Genomic DNA, 20176 nt, shown 5'->3' with positions numbered 1-20176 from the left:
GCTTGTAAACACACATACAGTAAACACACAGACACAGGGTTCATATCTGCTGTGAATTAGTTATATAATTAAGTGTATTATATATTAAGCAGCTATTAAGAATAATAAAGTGCATTACAGTATAATTTCATGAAAGCAAAAACAAAAACACCCCATGGTGTACTCACCTCTTCTGCTCAGTTTTTTCTCTTCTCTTCTCTTCTCTCATCTCCTCTCCTCTATTCCCTTTGATTCTTTTCTGCTACACCAGCTCACTGCAGGACCACCTTTGGGAAGGAAGCACACCTTCTTCTCTTATTACTCTTATGTGTTTGGCCCGCTGTTGGTCTATATTTGGCTTGTTTACAGTTTACTCTTTTCTCTTACCTACCGCCAACCAGGCCCCAGGGAAACCTGCCATTGAGGTGTCTCATTTCTTGGAGTGGATGAGCCTTGAACCCCAGTCGATGGTTTGGCTGCCTGTCCTCCACCGTGTCACTGCTGCAGAGTCGACCAAGCACCAAGCCAAATGCTATGTATGCAAACAGTGTCCCATCAAGGGCTTCAGGTCGGTATGCTAGTGTGGGCAAACTGACATTCATGCAGATGAGGAATATTACAAAGAATCATGAAAACGATCTGAGGATCAATGTATAGTATGCATGTGTTGTATATACCACATATATATACATATACTACTAAATATGTGTTCAGTGGTCTTTGTCCCATTGCTGCTTTCACTTCACTCACACAAATACTTTGGCCGTCCGTCACAGTGACTGAACATTGGCAGCACTAGCAGAGATCTTTCCTGTGTTGGTGGCCCATTAAAACATCCATCAAATGTTTTAATGTCCTCTGTAGACAGGCATAAACCTGGTAGATACTGCTTTGGCTGTAGTTATGCGTACCTCCCTGAGTTGTTACCCTGCTCCTGCATATGCTAGCGCACAGGGTAACATCACAAAAACTGAATTAATAACTTAATTACAATGAAGGATTCATGTACACACATACACAATGGAAATAAGAAAATAACCAATGGCAGTCAAAAAGTTATCTGTAATTGTAAGGTAGTAAAATGAATAATGTGTTTGATATTTGATTTCGTTAGTATTTTGCATCATAATTACAGGCGGTTGATTATAAGAATATGAACATTACTTCTGGGAATATTTAAAAAAGAGAAGTAAAGAAATCATTTTAAAAGAGCAGCTGCTGTTTTCTGATTAAGGCGTGTTGGCTAAGAAAACATGTGGCTTGTATATGGACTAAATCTCTTTCTGGAGCAGAGAGATGAAAACCACCTGCATGTCGACAAGCTTACCTATAATTTCAGTACATATGCATGCACCGACCCTTTATTCTGCAAACACACACAGATACACAGATACACACACACACCTCTGCCTGCTCTCTCGTAAACATCACTTCAGCCTCTCCGTTGTATTGATCTTGACAGGTATCGCAGTCTGAAGCAGTTCAATGTGGACATCTGCCAGACATGTTTTCTAACCGGCCGCACTACCAAGGGAAAGAAGCTGCACTACCCCATCATGGAGTACTACACGCCGGTAAGACAAACATTATGTCATGTTTTAGCTGGATACAAATACAATAATACTGCTATTTCCTGACTCCTGCTAGCAGACATAGATTAGTCACCAGTCCAGTATAAGATGTCCATCATCTCTGCCTCATCCACATCTACAGTAGGCATACATTGAATCCCACTTAGCAGTAACATCATTTTGGGCTCACCTGGTGCACACATTAAAAACTAAAGCCCTGAGTCTTAGGCGATCGCACACACAGTCTCTGAAGTCGAGTTAATTCCAAAGCAGTAGCTCAAGCACAGTAGCTTGGGCGCTGGAATGTACTGAGACGGTGCCAGATTTTAATCTCTAATCAATTCCGAGCTGTAAAATATGGCAAAGTGCCAGCTGTACAATGATTTTCTTTTTCACTGGACAATATTTTATAAGAGCCAAAACGGCGGCCATAGATTTTTGCTGTGATAGAGTCAGACAGAGAAAAAAGTGGGACGATTTGAAACAGCATAGACATTCAAGGATGCACAAGATAGAGCAACAGCAGTTGAAAAGGGAACAGATGGAGAAATAAGAAAAGTGAAAGTAACACAAAACAATATCTCATGGGGTCATCTTAGGGAAAACAACATTTCAGAGAATTCTTAAGCTGTGTAATGTGTAATTTGTCTCCCGTCCATCCACTCCCACTGCCCTCGCTGCCGCATATCACCCCTCTTACCCCCGACACCCACCCCACTCATCAATCACTCTCCAGACAACCTCTGGAGAGAAGATGAGGGACTTTGCCAAGACTCTGAAGAATAAGTTCAGGTCAAAGCAGTACTTCACCAAACACCCGCAGAGAGGTTACCTGCCAGTACAATCCGTGCTGGAAGCTGAGAGCTCGGAGACGTGAGTCACACATAGACACGAAAACACAGTCAACTCTCCCTTACTGCTTTATTGTGTCACACATCTCTCACTTTCTCTCACTAACACACATGCAAATGTCCGCTGTTGTCATTCATCGTCGTGCTCTGGCAATTTCTGGCACTCTGCCTCACTGACGAAGGTTAAAGGGTTCTATCTGTGTTCAGAGTCAACATGGCGCAATTCATGTGATGTCAGTTTGGGTCAGACACTGTGTTCACATGAGCGAGTCTCACCCAAAGGGAAAAGCATGCGCAACCAGGCTAAAATGCATCAGATCATCAAGAAGCGTAGCTCGTAGCTATGGAAATTTATGATGATCATGGGTGCAATTTTGTCACAAAGGTCAACTTTTATAACCTCAAACAAACATTATACGAGTCATTTCCAGACATGTCCTGCAGGGGATCTCTGTAGAATTGGGTCTGGATATTCTCCAGAGTTTTGGTTTCACACAACGCAGAGGGGGGGGTTCCCTGTTCAGACTCGTTCACAACAGATGTCGGCTCTTATTGCCACAAACTCTCTTGACATCTTCGTCTGTGTTTTTTACGTGTGTGGCATCGCTTTTCCACCCGCAGATATTTGTTTTTTGTCTTTTTTATTTTTGCCTCGGCCGTATATTTGAAGTGTCATCAACCCCCCCACTCGCTCGCAGTGAATCCAGTCAGGGTTCCCACATTGACGTCTTTGGACTTCATGCTAGGGGGTCAGGCGGAAAAGTCTAAACAAAGTGCAGAGGCTCTCACACTGACATTTGTATGTTTACATAAACACGTCCTCTGTAAAAACTGCGGATGATCTCCGGAGTTCAGTCTATGTCTGAGAGCAGCTGAAGAATTCATATAATATAACGGGAACCAGGAGTTTGATCAGAGAAATTACAAAATGTCATCTGAAAAGTAACTTAACTTATTCAAGGAAAGTGAAGCAAGTAAAAAGTTGAATATTTTCCTCTTAAGTGTAGATTCGAGGTTTACGTTGTCATGAAATGGAATTACACTTTCTTAAATATACTTCCTTTATTTTCCTAACTGTGAAATAAATCAAATCTCAAAGTTTTGTCTTCTCCTGATTATAACTGATTATGCCTTCTTGTGGCCGCACATTCACGCTGTGCAGTGTTAAAATGCCTTGGTGCAGTATTGATGTTGGTTTTTTGTCATTCGCAGGCCGTGCTCCTCTCCCAAGCTGCCTCATGCAGACACACACAGCAGAATTGAACATTTCGCCAGCAGGTACGTGGCTCACTGCTCTTTTACGCTGTATCAAGTAACCACAACAAAAAGCTTTCCCTCCTCACTTTGCTCTTTCCAAAATCAACCTCCCCCTTCTTGATATTCCCCTCACCCCTGTTCCCTATCTGCCCTCCCTGCTCCCTCAACCTTTAGTCTTCACCACAAATTGATTGAAGTATTGATTTGGCTGCATGGTGCTCTGTACTCCATCCAGGGTGGAGACTATATTGCCCAGCAGTTTCCGTCACTCATATTCTCCACGCGAACACACTGGCGCACAGACGCAGAGCAGTTTGTGGTTGTGTGGTTGTGTGGTTGTGTGTGTGTGTGTGTGTGTGTGTGTGTGTGTGTGTGTGGAGGGGGTGGGGTCAGCAGGGTTTGGCGTGCCTTGCGGACTGTCACTTGCTAGGGCAATGAGCCCATTGGTCACATGGGAGCTGTCGGTGTGGATTAGTGTCTGTCTGACAGGTTATAAACAGGGCACAGCACTGGAGTCCCACAGTCCCACACTCCTGGCAGCTCTGCCCATAGAGCTGCAGAGTGTGTATGGCTGTGTGTGTGTTTGTCATTGTGTATTACCTCCCTGAGGCCCCTATACACAACTGCTTTACATCCTGCCAAATTTAGGGAATACACACCAACAAGAGAGCGAGCACAATTGTCCTCTTTACCCATCTTATCTCTTCCTCCTGTTTTTCTGTTTCCCTTTTCATTCTTATCTTTGATCCCACTCTCCTATTGTGCCCCACCCACACATTTATTTTTCCCTCTTATCTATCTCCTGCTCTCTCTCTCCGAACCCTTTCCTCTTCTCCATCCTTAATATCTTTTGTGGTTTTGTTCTCTCACATTTTCTCTTTTTTTTTTTTGCCAATTACAGTAAAATTAGCTTCAAACTGCTCTTGAGTCCCTCAGAAAAGTCGTAATCTGCCTAATACGCAGAGTGTAGCATCCAACAGGCCTTTAACAAAATAAACCAGAAGAAGAGAAATGGAAAAGTGTTGATGGTGAAAAAAGTCTGATGTTGTTAAAATGATACAGAGAAAGTTTGTACGCCTTCTACGACCTGCTGAGAGAAAAGTGGCAGAAAACCTCCCAGGGTTAAAGATAATGAAGTGTTCACTGTATCTTTATCTTTCTCTGCAACTTCAGTCAAACTTCTCTTTTTGTAACTCAGGAATCTTTGTCTCTCTTAAATTTGCAACAGGCAATTAGAGTTAAATTGAGAAAAATTGTCTTTTATAAGCTCTATTTAGTTAATAATTCAAAGGATAACAGAAGCATTTTACTCACTATAATGTACATGTAACAAAGCTGCGAGGGTAGTGAAGCTGAAATCACTTTCTAACAACTGTTATTGGTCGAGATTAGAAATAAATAATTGATGCTTGATAAAATTACATGTTTTCTTTTTATGGTATGTCTTCATGAACACATTAAGAACAGTTTAAAGTATAATCTCGTATGACATATATATTTATATATATAACAATGTGTTTAAGAATGTATTAGCTAATTACAAACATGTAAAAATCTATAAAATATAAATCTGGTTTAACAGTTTAATGCCAACAAATTACACTAAAAGACTCAAACAAACAATGTGTTAGTCTGTTTCTCTGGTAGCTCCTTAAACGTTTGTTTCTGCTGAAGTCGTAAATCTTTAAAAACAGGCGGAAACTATTCACATTTGTTTAAGACAATACTGTCGATTTGAACACTTAAGACTACAACTACAACCAGAACAGACTAATTCACTCAGAGGTGGATTAAGTCACAAGTCATTTGGTGCTCCATTGTAAATTCATGTCAGAATGATGGTTACAAAGGACCACAGCTTAGCTCTCCTGTGTTATCATGCAGTCAGTGACTGTGTCTACACCATTTTTGAATGTTTCATAGGAGCAGTAACAGACACATTAATTAAACTTTAAAATGTGCATCTGGCGTCGTTATTGTGCTGCATATCGCCACACATGCTACACAAACCTAAGGATGTTGCTTACCATGACGGCCTGTTGTACATTAACATATATATAATTAGTATAGTTTTTCATTTGTGTACAGCTTCACAATTCAATTTCACACCCATTTATGAAATGTTAGTGCTGGGATGCTCAGTAAGTGACATTGTTATTGTTTCCACTGTGTTTGTGTAATTGATTGATCAGTATTATATGGGTCCAGTGGCTATAAACACATGATACTGGCTGAAAATGAATATGAGCAGCAGCACATTTAGACACAAGGGTGAAATAGAAGAGTGTGAGCACGCTCCTCGTATTTGCCAGCTTGTTCTGAGCACTATCATAATTGGAGTAGACAGTCCTTATAATGGAAGTGGCTACTATTTTATCTGTTCTCAGGCACTACGCAGAACTGACATGAGTTTTCTTTTCCTCTTTCTTTCTTTCTCTCTCTCTCTGTTCTTTCTTTCTTTCTGTGATATAGTATATAAAGGTAGAAATCACATTTCTCATTTGAATTGATCTTGGCTCACTGTGAACACTGATAGAAAGTCAAGCTGACATTGAAATACTGAATGTCATCGCTGGCTGAAATTCTTTCGCAGAGATTACATTTTAGTCAGGTGTGTGTGTGTGTGTGTGTGTGTGTGTGTGTGTGTGTGTGTGTGTGTGTGTGTGTGTGTGTGTGTGTGTGTGCGCCCCTCAGCAAATAAGGGGTATGTTTGTATGTTAATTTCTGGCAATAAGGTGGTCGAACATGGGGACAGCCTCAGTCCCTTCCCCTCTCTTGCTGTACCCCGCCATGATATCGATGCAGGAGTAGAATTTATGATTCCTTTCATCATCAGCTCTGCTTTGACATCTTATCGAGGATGAATGAGCAGGAGATCATGAAAAACGCCTTTAGAACTCTGCTAGGATTTCTCCTCTCTCTTACCCTTGTGCTTTGTCCCATTTCTCACTTCCTCTTCCGTCCGTTTACATTCACACATGAAGCTACATGTATGCGCAAGACACACACACACACACACACACACACACACACACACGTCACTGGTGCCTATTACTATCTGCCTGTTCCAGTGGCTCTGGGTTTGTGGAGTGCTTTCTGATGAATAGTGTCACTGATTGAATTACGAGCGGTCAGGTTCGCAGGCCGGGCCTCCTGTAACAGGACATGGATAAATCCTGAATTTCTCAGTGTTATGGTCTCATTGGACACTGGAGAGAAATAGAATGTGAGGTGGATGTCCCTGACAGCCTCTACATCATTCACCCCTCCTCCTCCCTCTCTCTCCCAGCTGACGACATTCTGCGAAAGATGATGCTGCACGGAGTGTGTCAGTGAGTTTTCATGTGTACGGGGAATGCCGCAGAGGAGATGTAAGACTGCTTTTTTGTGCCACATGTGAATGTATATATGTGAGCAGCCACAAGGCTCAGTGCACATTTCGTCAGTGGGTTGATTCTCTGTGTTGGTTAATTGCCAGACTTGAAGGAGAAACCCGCCGTTTGATCATCTCTCACTGTTATGTATCATTAACATGATATCCAGAGAAGCGCAGCAGTTTGTGTTGTGAATTTATTTTGAGTTGATCAACCGGTTTTAGCCGACATCGAGATCATGTCTTCCTACATTACCGTGGAGGAGGCGAAGGTGATTGTGAGGAGCGGCGGTATTTTAGATAAAATAGAAAGAGTCGAGGTTTTAGTTTTGTGGCTACATTCTGGGCTGTTGAGTCTTTGTTGAGTCTAATGATGAACACAAAAACCCCCAAAACACATCTCAGTTCTCCAGACGGACCATAAATTTATCAGGCAAAGCCATAGACTGTATGTAAAAATGGATAACATGAAAGTATCCTTAAAGTGAAGCCAAATCACCTCTTTCTCTTCCTAGTAGCTGGCTCCAGCATAGTTCATAAATCATGTCTGTTCCATGTTAGCAAATGGGACATGGACCGTCTAAAAAGACAGTTTCTGTAATTTTTGGTAGTTTTCGTTTGTTGTTTTTGTTGATGTTTGTCTACGTCTTATTTTTCCTGTTAATTTTGGTTTTAATTAGTTATTAAAAACACAAGATGGTGAGAGGTGATCTTTTCTTATTTGCATATCAGCCATGAAACACCAAAAACTTCAGCTTTACACCAACATGAGCTTCATCCAGGTCCATGTGAGTATTGTATGGAGATGGATTTTAAAATATTTACTAGTTCTTTATAATGCAGGATACTGTATGCTACATTCATACATGCATCACCATCACTGCTTGTTTTTTTACACACCATGTCTATTCCTCCAGCTGTGATTTCCTTTTTTTATTTATGCCATCAAACATCAGAAACTATAAGTACCCTTTATTTTTTAACACACTTAAAAGATTCTCCTACTGCAGCATTTTTAGTTGATGTAGTGAGAGCGCTCACGGAGCAGCGTGTCGGCCGCAGCTGTCCACTGACAGCAGGACGTAATGCAGAACCAGAAGCGCTGTCCTTGGTCCTGAAAACACCACACAGCAGCTGCTTACACACACACTCAGGTACTCTGGTCTCTGCCCATGGTGCTGGACAGCAACACTTTTCTGAAAGTCTGTTTTTTATTGCCTCATGCTGGTAGACAGTGTCCAGTATTTTATCTGGATTTTATTCTCCCTCTTTGTGGACATCTTTATGGTTGGTGCACTAAAGTAGTTAGAATTTCTGCCACTCTGCAATCTTGTCAGTCACATGTTTCTCTGGACAGCTTGCCGTTCAGATGCAGTCCATAACACTAAAGGGCCAGAGGTCTAATCTATGCTACTTAAAAGCTAAACTCTTCTCATTCTTGTTGTTTTTTTATCTTGTATTCAGTGAAACACATTTCCCCAGTGTTGGATGTTAACTGTAACTTAAGCTTTTTATGCCTCTGGATCGGCTCAAAGATGAACTGATTAGATTTTGGTATCTAAGGTCAGAGGGCAAGTTCACAGTGGCCTCACAAATCCTGTTTTTGGCCTCTTGAATGTGATATCTCAAGAGGGAATTTCACACAATCATTAACTTTACTCAAATATTATTCGATTAGATTTCAGTGATCAAAGGTCATGGTGACCTTCTATTAAACTGGAAAACCACCACAGAGAGGTATTTCTATTTTTCTTAGATTTGCTCTAACATTACACTCTCATGTTTCCTTTTTCTGATGTTGTGTGTGTGTGTGTGTGTGTGTGTGTGTTGAATTCCCTCTGGGGTGTGTGTGTGTTTGTGTGTAGACTGGCAGAAATGGAGAGCCAGAATTGTTCATTCTTCACGGATAGCCTGTCTCCCGATGAAAGTCTGTGAGTATACCGACGCTACCCCCACAGTACAAACCCTGTCACTACAGCCACGGCCTTTCAAGGGGATTCTGTGTGTGTTTTCTGTGCACGCCCTTTCCCCCTGATACACTGTTTGTTTCTGTGTTTGTGTGTGTGTGTGTGTGTGTGTGTGCACGCTCAGTCTGGTTAATGTATGTTCCACAGTTATGGTAAGACTGGGTAACCACATAAATAATCAGCCACATAATGAAAATGGCCCACAGCGAGCAGCGTGCACACGGCCTCCCTTCACCATGCACATGCCTGCTGTGATTAAAGTCTGCTGCTGTGAGTGGGTACACAAAGCCCCCACTAAGGAGAGAGAGACCTGTTGTGTGTTTGTATAAGATGAGTGAGCGACAGGGCGCTGATGAGGTTACATTTCTAACAGGGATAGGGAAGTGTGAGGTGATTTAAACAGCCAGTAAGGTGAGTTCTTCATTGTGGAAAGGTGAGAGAGCATCAGGTGGAGAAAGTGGTTTATTGTTTTATCATTTATTTCTGAGTGTCTGTGTCTTATTGTGTTGACTGTATGTTGCTGTATCTGAGTTGTCAACCCTTTCCTCCTCCTCTGAGCTCTAACGTCATGGACGCATGCCCAGCAGCTCCCTGCAGAGTGCTCTCTGGTCTTTTAGGGCTCTAGGTGTGTGCGTGCATTAGAAGAACTGACAATTATTTCTTTTCATTTTAAGTATTTGTTCTGAGAGAAAATTGTGATTGACACCAAATTAACAGGTAGTCTCATGCTCAGACAAAACTACACTACTTCTCAGCAGTGCAACACTTTTGCGTGTGAAGGATTTTTTACGTAGCATTGCAACCAAGGTGGCAGCACAGACCCTAAGCTTCTACAGATACAGTATAAACTGAAGCTGCTTTCAGACATACACAGACCTCTGGGTAATCTACTGACATTCTGCAGATGTGAGAACGCAAATGTCTGAGTTTCTCCGGCCAGTCCCCCTTGTGAACCTCTGGAGAATGTCTAAATGAATCTATGTCAGAAAACAGCAGCTCCTCCACAGGATTCACCATCAGTGAGAGGGCAGGTTGGTGACATTTCTATGTTGGACATAGGATGATGTTAGTTAATGTTGGGTGGAATCTTCACACATTTATGGATGGGGGTTATGTCCCATGGAGATTATCCTTTTGTTCTTTAAGGGTTTAAATCTGCCCTGCAGGGAAACTCACCTTCAGAAACAGGTGTCATTTCACAGTGTTTATATTGGTGATCTCTGTTCTCCTCAGTGCATTAAGTTTCAGTCAGTGTTTCTGCTCTGGACATGTGGGTCTCCTGGAACTTTTTAAAGAGCTCACAAGATGTTCCATCACACTACTGACATCTGTGCTTCTCAAGCCTGCTCCTGATGTTTTTGTTTCCATGTGCACATATCCAGAGTATTGCTTGGGGTGAAGCTTTGTCACGAGCATGTGTGTATATCAGTGCATGTCCATATGGTGTATGCAGCTGTGTCCGTGTATAATTCTAGGCCTGAGAGTGTGTTTGTATGCATGACACTCCCCCTCCTGTCCGTTATGTGTAGAAATGTTGTTTTCTGCTTTTGTGCCCTTGTATTGTGTTGTTCGGATCCTGTGAACCAGACCTTCTGTCTGTCAGCGCCTCTCTGTATTTCCTGCTGCATGGCTCTGTACATGCCGCTGCGCTATCTGTGCCTGCAGCTGGTGTTTGGCTGGCATCATACAGTTTTCTGTCCTGAACCACACAGCCTGTTTGCAGCCTCCATGCATCACCATACATTGTGCTGTGTTCTATGTTGCTGCCTATTGCCAGGTAATGGACACAAAGATAATTTAATAGGTTGGTTGAACCGTCATGATAAATACATGCAATAATTCAATGTTAATAATTCAACCGAAATTTGGGTGGGGGTTCAAACTAGTGTGTTGTCAATATTTATTTTAATATTGGCAAGCTGATGTAAAAGTCTTAAATAAGTTGACTCATTAGAAATTGTTTTGCAGCATTGTTTGTAATTAACTGTATACAAAATGCTTATATTCAATATAAAATATAAGCAAAAAATGTTTAACTGTATATACTTATAATACAATTTTCTAAAAAGGTAAGGGGGTTAATGGATGGACCTTGCCATCTCCATACAAAACCAGCCTGCTTATATATGCTAGATTCCAATTTGATGAATAATATGACATTACAATGCAAATCTTTAAATTGCTTTTAACTTTGGATCAATAAAGCACTTCATAGCCCAACAGCTGTCTGTCCAATAAAACAATTTCAAAACATTTATAGATGTAGTTATAGTTTTACAGCCGTATGTCTATTATCATAGATCTACACATAAAGTTTTATCTTCCATTATCAATAAAGTTTATTTGTTATTGTTTGGGGAATTAAATAGTCTTGTAGCTTCATATGCTCATTCCAGTTTTAATAAATCCAAGCAGATTTTTAATGGTGTGATGAGCCAAGTTTATTACAGAACATTTCATTTTTGGAACATAAACCTGGCCGTCGCGATGTCTCTGTCAGTGTCCCGTCCCATCGCGTCCTGTCTTGTCCTGTAAAATCAACCCTTGTCTTGCTTTGCGTCGCCTCGCCTCGGCCTGTGTGCTCTCCCGTGCCGTCCATGGCTCTGCTTTGTGCTGCTGGTGGCTGTGTGCTGGTGCCTCAGTGTGCTGTCTCCTGTGTGGGGGACTCAGGGATGAAGATCAGTACCTCCTGCGTCACTCCAGCCCCGCCCTGGACCCTGACTCCCCCTGTGGACAACACATGATGCTGGTTCACTTGGAGCACCAGGACAAGGAGCAGCTCCAGTGCACCCTGGCCCGTCTGGAGAACGAGAACAGGTCTGTTGTTTCACTGATGTTGCACATTGTTGAACATACACAAGCTCCATAACCTCTGTGAAACACAAGCATGGAAGTCTGTGTTGAATTGGATTTGGTTAAAGCTTTGAATTGGGTTTAAATTAGACTCGTAGCGGCAGTTGGAAGATATATTTTCATTGGTAAATCTCCTGAGAAGCATAAAAACACAAATATGTTTGTTTGTCTCTAGGCATTAAACTCTTTTTGTATCTGTCTGCTGCCATGTGCACATCTCCTGAAGAGAGTAAACACTTTCACACTCTAGATCCTTTGAACAGCCGTGAGTGAACGAGGCATTTCTTGTGTGCTTATACCTGACAGTAAAGAATATGAGGGGGGGGGGGGGGCAATTGGAGCATTTGTAAATCGTTCTTTGCATCGTTAAAGGTATCCTGACAGGAAGCCTCCGTTATAGAGTGACTGCTGTGATAGAAGCAGCTCTGCAACACACTAGTTTAGATGTTAATGCTTTGAATTTGAATTTATTGTGTCCCAGTAGCCAAGAGTTCAAATATTTTCCATAAACGAGGCAAATTCATATTCTCTATCCACTTAATTGGTTACTTGAGGCAACCTTTATTCGAATGATTCACATGAATTATTTCTCTTGTCTTCAGCTTGGTCATGACATTTCTAGTCAGGCAAACACACACACACACAAATCTGTGTCCTCTGGGTGTCTGAAACCTTGACCCAGTTCATTTTTTCTGCAAAGTATGTTTCCTGTTATGACACCGCAGCATGCTTTGTTGTCCGTATTTATGACCAGAGTAGTAGAGAAGCTTGGTTTGTATCCTGTCTTGTTGCTCAGACCTGAACATAAATCTCTCAGGGGTCCTGAGGTTAAAAAATATATGAAACATCTTTTCATTGCAATGAAAAGGACGTGTTGTGTCTCAGATATCCTGATTTAAACAATGGTAAATACAATGATTTTCAGCTGTTTTAACCCTCTCAAATGTATTTTTTAAATAGTTTGTTAAATAAAATGTTAAACAGAGAGTTTCACTTTTTATTATGTGTCTTATTACTGAAAACATTAGAAACATAGACTTCTATAAATATGAATGATATGAATTTTCAATAAGATAAGATAAAACTTAATTAATCCCACGCCATGGAAATTCACATGTCACAGCAGCAAGTAGACAAGAGAGTGATAAAAGAACAAGATTAAGAAATTAAATAAAATTACAGAGAACATTTACATAATATATACATCTTTAACTATAGAAATATTGTTTAAATAAATGTACTGTGGCACAAGTATTACACCAGGATGTATGCTGGATGCTTGTGTACACAACATAAATATATATTATACAAATAATAAAATATGTCCTTAATCTGAGTTTCTATATTTTTTTCCTGTCATCAAATTTCCAGAGAAGGTTTATCTGTTCAATATTCCACATACTGAGATTTAACCATAACAAGAACAGCATCTGCTTTTTTACACATGCAACGGTGGCGTCGGATACTAATATAAAAATATCACCAAAACACAGAATCACTCAACTAAATTGAAATTTAAATAGATCAGCACGTTCTGCACCATCATTTTCCTGCACGAAAATAAATGAGAGCACCTTTAGTTATGATTCACAGCTCAGTGTGCAATCAGTTAATGACCTCAGTGTCACACATGGAGCCTAAAAACAGGAGGAACATATTTAGTGCAGCGTATTTTCAAAGTGAAGCTCCCTGATTTATTGTTGTAATGTCTTGGTGTTGAGGCAGCTAGAGAAATTATTTAGATTATGTAACTCATGATATAAAGATGTCCAATTATAGGTAGGTGGATCTCTAGTTGTGTGTGTGGAGGTATTTTCCATGTTGACTAACTGTTTTTCCTCCATCTGTCCACTGTGGTGTCCTCAGGGTGCTGCAGGGCGAGTACAGGAGGCTCAAGTGGAAGCACGAAGAAGCAGCATCAGTCCCCATGCTGACCGAGGCTGGGGAGGACGGCCCGGGTTCACCCACGGAAGAGGGGCAGCAGGACGAGGAGCTCCTGGCCGAGGCTCGGGTCCTCCGGCAACACAAGACGCGCCTCGAGACCCGCATGCAGATACTGGAGGACCACAACAAACAGCTGGAGTCCCAGCTGCGCAGACTCAGGGAGCTACTGCTACAGGTACATCCTGTGTGAGAGACGCAACTGAGTTAATGATGATGATTTCCAGATACAGGAAAAGAACTGCTCCATTTAAATCCAAGTCATTATTTATTACCTCCACAAAGGAAGTTAAACATTCTCCCCTTTGTGTTTGTTTACTTGTCATCTGGATTATGCAAAATATACTGAACTGATTTGGGGCATACGCCAGGGAAGAACCAATTTAATTTTGATTTGATTTCAATTAAAAGGGTGCATCAAGGAATGTTTTTATAATTTTTCTTAATATGACTATATTAGGAAATAATCTATGGATCTTTATGTAAAAAAAAAAAAATTAAATTAAAAGAAAAACCCCTCCCAGTCCCTACTGTGTGGGTTGGAGTCTGCATATTGGCTTGTAATTAAAATAAATATAAAAAAGAGGATAATAACATTAAAAATCTGCCATTCACATATATAGGTCAAGTGGCAGGGTTCATCTTCCATGAACCCGCAGTGGTAGAAGTGGCTGCTTTATTTGAGTGAAGCATCCAGAAGACTGTTGAGCCAGGGTTTTAAAGATGAAAGTTTTTGGGAGATTTGCAGAATTTAGCTTTTTGGCTGCTGAAATGCCGGCCAGATCTTACGTGCCTTTTTCTGAGAGTAGCAACTCTGAGGAGTCATGAAGGAGCAGAATCCAGGGCTGGAACATTTCTATTTGTCAAGGTGGAGATGGAGCATATAGTTTCCTGCCGAAAGGATTCATACTTTTGGCGCAATCTCATTTCCTGTGTATGAAGATGAGTAGTTTCCCAGGTGGGCAGGATGATAACGGTAGGAAGATAAACCCTGGCAGTATATGACATAAGCTTATGACAGTGCGATAGGGTTATTTGAAGCCGAAATATTTCTCAATACAATATCTGTTTATGTGAGACATATGTTTCTCAGTCTTTTTTGATACTTTATAGTTAGATATGAATTAACTCTACATAAAGGACAGGTTACATACCTGTCCTTTATGTGTTTTTAATATTGCATCTGAGTTCTGTGGAAGAAGTACAGAGTTTAGTTGTAAGAAACAGCAATTATCCGTCTGCTGTGATTAGGGACCTTGGTACTGTGGCAGCTATATTCACTATACATAACTGTATGGCTGCTGTTTGAATGAAGAGCACAGAGTCAAGTTGAATGGTTTTCAACATTTCTTTTCATGAAAATACAAACATCAAGTAACACAGTGCGTCACATACTTTCATTAAGTGCAAACAGTCAAAGACGGTACATGTAAAAAAGATGGTTAAAACACGACTTCTCTGACAAATGAAAAAGTCAACTTTGATGATATAAGGAAAGATGGAAAAACCTGTAGTGGGATTACAAAATAAAAAAATGTTGTATGAGTTAAGAAAAAGGATAAGCCTTAAGACACTCTGGAGTGTAATATAAAAGGAATTACTGCAGTCTAGAGGAAAGGTGTGAGGAGAAGACGTGGAGAGATGACAGTCACTGGGATTCTGTCATAAGCAGCTGGTGAACAGTACAGATGCAAACTACACATGCAGGTCACTGATTACAGAGAAAGAAAAGAGAGAGAGCGTCTGAGAAAGAGGGATCGGATCGTGTTCAGGTTAAAGACAAGATTGAGAATAAAGGCGAAATGGAGTGTGGCATTGATGGTTGCGGAGGAGGAGGTATATACCTGCATATAAAAATGCAATTCAAATTCATATAATCCTTTTGTGCCTGAACCAATATCACAGTTTCATATCCTCAAAATATAAAATCTCTGAAATCTGCTTTTGTTGTCTGAAGCCATGTACAAATGAATTCCTCCCTGTCTCTGCAGACATTCCTCAGCAACTACTGAACTTGCTCACCTCCTGAGTTTTGTTGCATTGTTTCTAAAAACAGCATAAAAATATCCACACGAGTCACATTATGCATCTGTGATTGTGATTCTAGGGCTCCCCTCGTCGTCTGGGCATCTTTTTATGTGTCTGAAAAAAGGAGAAATCACAGTAAGCGGATGTCTCTGTCAAACAGCTGCTGGACTATATTTCCCTTTCTTTTAAATAATAATTATTATTCTGCTCTGAGACGTCAGTTGAGAGCCGCTGTCTGAGTGCCATTAACCAGAACATTTATTACTGTGTGAAAGGCTAAATGCCTCGGACGTCTGAACAATGATGGATACGAGCAATTATTTGGACTGAAGGATAATCAGTCTCTCTTCAAAACAGCCCAAAGATGATTCCGAGGCCAACGGATCAGAGCCGTCAACCCTGTCGTCCCCCGTGTCTGGAGGAGGCCACCACGGGGAGCCGGCCAGCAGAGAGACCACTGACACTGAAGCAGCAGGTCAGCGACGTGGCTTTGACTAAAAAATGCATGCTATAAATGTGAAGACATGCATCCTCCACTTTCATTCCACTCCATATACAGAGGAGTAACATTTTCTGTGTGTGTGTTAGGAGATGACATGGAGCAGGACACGGTGCTGCAGCTCCAGGAGGTCATTGAGCAGTTGAGAAACGTCTTCCCCTCAGAACCGGGTGAGTTTGTCTCGGCCTGCACAGATCTTTTACTGCAGTAGCAGCTCACGCTTCAGAGACGGACTCTCGGCTACTCCGTCACCCGGGGGAGAGTGAGAGATGGAAAGGAGAGCAAATAATGTACTGCATGCGTGTTGATCGACTGAGGGGAGGGACAGGGAGATCAAATGGTAGAGGTGAGGAGTACGATGAGGAGAGACAGGAACAGTTGCACGGAGAGAAAGAGCATCAGCGTTCACACACTTTGTAAAACTGTCCTGTCATTTGAAACGTGATGTGCTGGTTCGGAAATTCATCACAGAAAGGAATTATCACTATATCCTTCTTAGTTAAATGTTAACATGTCCCTCTTCTTCTTTTTCCTAATTTCAGGCACCACCTCACACATTTAAACCCTGAGTGGGCCTGGAGGAGCAAAGAGACAGCCTGATGGCAGCGGGCGGGGGGGGGGGGGGGGGGGGGCTCCACACAGCTGAGGTCAGGCCCCTGCGACCACTGCAGCAGCTACGACACCCAGAGCTAACCCTCCACTGGAACTCACTGCACTAAAAGCCTTTTTCATGCAAACAATGCTAAAGGGCCACGCTGATGTCCATCTGGTCTGGCTGCGCTCGACAACTTCAGCGGCGCAGCCTGACACCAAGTCGACGAGCCAAAGGAAACTTTAACGTTAGTGGCAGATCAGGGGGAGACTGAAGTTAAGGACACTGTGCTAACCAGTATTTGTGTAGTCGCTGGGAGGTGTGAAGCTTTATATCCTTCCACAGCACAAATTGGACCTTCCATGAATAGAACTTAAAAACAAATGCAAAAAGAAATAAGGAGGATTTCCCTTTTGTTTTGTCAGAATGCCTGTATCTTCAATTTCCCCCCCCCCCCCCCTCTTCCATGAATGTGTTATCATGCTTGTTATTTGAGTTTTTTTGAAGGGAGGTGGTGTGTGGAAGCTCGCTGGTGTAAACTAGATCAGGCTGAGTGCATTTCATGTGGCTGCATGGCGGAGGTTGTCAGGGAGTTGACAGCACCCACAACCAGCTTATTTACTTTGTGAGAATGACACATCATCAGTTAAATCCATGATTTATTTAAGACAGCCAAAGTGCCCGCTAGCACACAGCGCCTCTGTATGCACACACTGTGTTCCTCTAATCCTCTCAAACTGCTTGTCGATCTCATTGCTCGCCTCCTCCTAAGTGAGCCCTTTACGCTCACTGTACGAGCACACAGACGTATGCTGCTACATCCACGCCCCCCCCAGTTGTAAAGCACCCTTCCCTCATTGTGCTCAGATGCACACACCTCTCTGCATGATCAAATCTATGTGCTGAGCTGCATCACTGAAAATACAGACCACATGCTGTACACCATCTTAAAAATGGAGATCTATTTGATCTTCTTGGCGTGTGGGATTCAGACAAGCTCCCTGTTTTGAGCCAATTTGTATTGTGACTGAAATTGGGCTTTTGTTGAGGAAGTGTCTGCCGATAAATATCAGCATGCAAGCGTTTGCTTTGGGATCCTGGCGTTCTCCTGCTGTGTGCGGAGAAAGAGAAGGAAGGAGCTCCAGGCAATGTGCTGCCAGGCTGAAGCTCCCTCTCCCTCGTCAAGGCCAATTCCAGACACTACAGGGGGCTGCGAGGCACCACCGCAGCACAATCCGACGCTGAGTTCATCCCTAATAATCCCTCCTCTCGGTTAGATTTGAAAAGAACAGTAGCTATTGACTATACATGCCTCATTTTTCTCGGCTAATGCCGACTTAATTGCTTTCAGATTTACAAAAAACGGTGAGTGCTTGAAATGGCTTTGCCCCATCATATCAGGGTCATAGGGTGTGTTCTGTTCTGTTCTAAACATAGCTCAGTCATTTAATGCCTTAAATCCAAAGTGAATTCATATATAGAGTTTCAGGACTTTTCGCTATTTTTATTTTTTATTTTTGCTCTTTCCCGTCCACGGACAGGCCGCTGGTTAAACTCTAGTAAAGTGCGGATCACAGCACGTGAGCATCCACATGTGGAAAGCAGCTAAATCAGGCTATTGTGAGTGAACCCATGATGCTTGGAGGGACTAAAAGATCTGAGACAAGGGGAAAAGCGGAAAAGAAAGAAAACAATCTTTTTATTGCTGAAGGGCTGTAGAGAGCGATCCACTTTGATGTGCCTGCCACAGACAAATCTCCAGAAGCAGGACGAGAGGTTGCCTGAAACAAACCAGCTTCTCAGCAATCATTCCGCCTCATTCAAGCAGAACAAACAGAGATACACACCACTGAGAATTCATCCGAAACCTTAACACGACACGCATATCACCTCAGTTTGAAATATATGATCTGAAGTCATCAGGCCCTCACCTGTAGGCAGGCTTTAGATCCTCCCTGCCTGTTAATTTTGACGCTGTTGCTAGGAAACTAAGGACGCAGTTCCACAGGTTTGTGAGTTGGAGCAGTGATGTGTGCTGTTTTTTTTTTTTTTAATACAAATGCTGATAGCATCTTGTTTTCCAAATGCAGCCCTCCTCTTCATCACTTCATCCTGCTCTGATGCCTGCCACTGCTTAGCTGCTGAAAACAGTCATTATCATTTGTCAAATCCATCTCGGCACCGGCGACGCTTCACAGTTTGTTTTGTTAAAGCTCCCACAAGTCAGAACAAAGAGCAGCAGCTCAGCTTGTGATAGAGAAGAGAAAAAAAAAGCCATGATGAGCTATGTTTATTCATAGACTTTTATTTTTATGGAATTCACACATCTTGTTACACATTGATGATCACCCAGTGCCCTCACACTCTTTACCTCCGTACTTAAAGTAATGTAACAGTGACAGTGTATGAATAAGCAGAGGCGGCTCTCCCCGTAGATCTGTGTGTCAACATTTGTTGTTTTTACTTCTCGGCGGAGGCAGAATGAAATTAATTCACCACCAGGTGGTTTAATGGCAGCGATTTACATTTCCATACCCCCGCCTCTCACGCTGCTGCTCTCCATGGTTGTCCAGCCGCATCTCTGTGTAACCGTGTGATCATCTGAGGTCTGACCCGTGTACAAACTCAACACACTAACACACAGCCTGCTCCCTGTGGTGTGACTGAAGCTGTTTGATTGAAGAATAAAGTCTCTCCACAGAGGAGAGAGGTCACTGCAGAGGACTCTGCTATCGTTCTGCACACACGTGTTACTCCACCATGTTAACCAGCCTTGTCATTACTCTCCTGCCTTTACGTCTGACCCCCCCCCCCCCCCTCTGTGTTTCCACCATCGTGGCATCCAAAAAGGCCGTGTGCGCTTGTGTGTCACCTCACCTAAGACATGAGAACACTAACACACAGTATTTACACACACTGATACATTACTGATGAACTGAGGTGTATTTTTCTTTGTTTTAAATCACCATTAATATACCTCATTACTCATTCAAATGTTAATTGTTTAATGGGTTTTTGATTTGAAGTTTTTGTCCAGCACTCAAAACTATCTTCTCTTTGGAGTTTTTAATCTGTATAAAAAGTTTTCTGAAGAAAAGCTTTTTACTGTATTAACATGTGGGTTACTGGCTGCTTTCTACTCTTTGTGTACAGAAATAAAAAACTTTGTATTTGCCAAACTCCCCGTCTGCCTGTGTTTTTTTTTTTCTTCATGTGCTCACAGTTGTCCCTCTGAGAGCTGAATAATGAAACTTAACTCAGAACG

General features: G+C 42.0%; 1 protein-coding gene across 7 annotated transcripts in view; it reads left to right on the top strand.

Moving 5' to 3' along the window:
* Positions 1-20090, top strand: part of drp2 (dystrophin related protein 2) — a 137914-nt gene extending 117824 nt beyond the window's left edge. For 4 of the 7 annotated variants that reach the window (XM_069531389.1, XM_020086344.2, XM_020086351.2 and 1 more), the window contains 10 exons: positions 381-547; positions 1442-1553; positions 2287-2423; positions 3614-3679; positions 8897-8962; positions 11669-11815; positions 13718-13970; positions 16178-16295; positions 16409-16489; positions 16862-20090. In XM_069531389.1, coding sequence (XP_069387490.1) covers positions 381-547; positions 1442-1553; positions 2287-2423; positions 3614-3679; positions 8897-8962; positions 11669-11815; positions 13718-13970; positions 16178-16295; positions 16409-16489; positions 16862-16881 — 1167 coding nt within the window. In that variant the 3' untranslated portion in view covers positions 16882-20090. Of the gene's footprint in view, positions 1-380; positions 548-1441; positions 1554-2286; positions 2428-3613; positions 3680-8896; positions 8963-9122; positions 11816-13717; positions 13971-16177; positions 16296-16408; positions 16490-16861 lie in introns of those variants that run through there. The other 3 variants (XM_069531390.1, XM_069531391.1, XM_069531393.1) reach the window with 3 other exon arrangements.
* The last annotated feature ends 86 nt before the right edge of the window (positions 20091-20176 follow it).

The sequence above is a fragment of the Paralichthys olivaceus genome, chromosome 9, assembly GCF_024713975.1.
Source record: "Paralichthys olivaceus isolate ysfri-2021 chromosome 9, ASM2471397v2, whole genome shotgun sequence".
NCBI classification, from domain to species: domain Eukaryota; kingdom Metazoa; phylum Chordata; class Actinopteri; order Pleuronectiformes; family Paralichthyidae; genus Paralichthys; species Paralichthys olivaceus.
The sequence above is the reverse complement of the archived record's forward strand: the minus strand, read 5'-3'. Positions and strand labels throughout refer to the sequence as shown.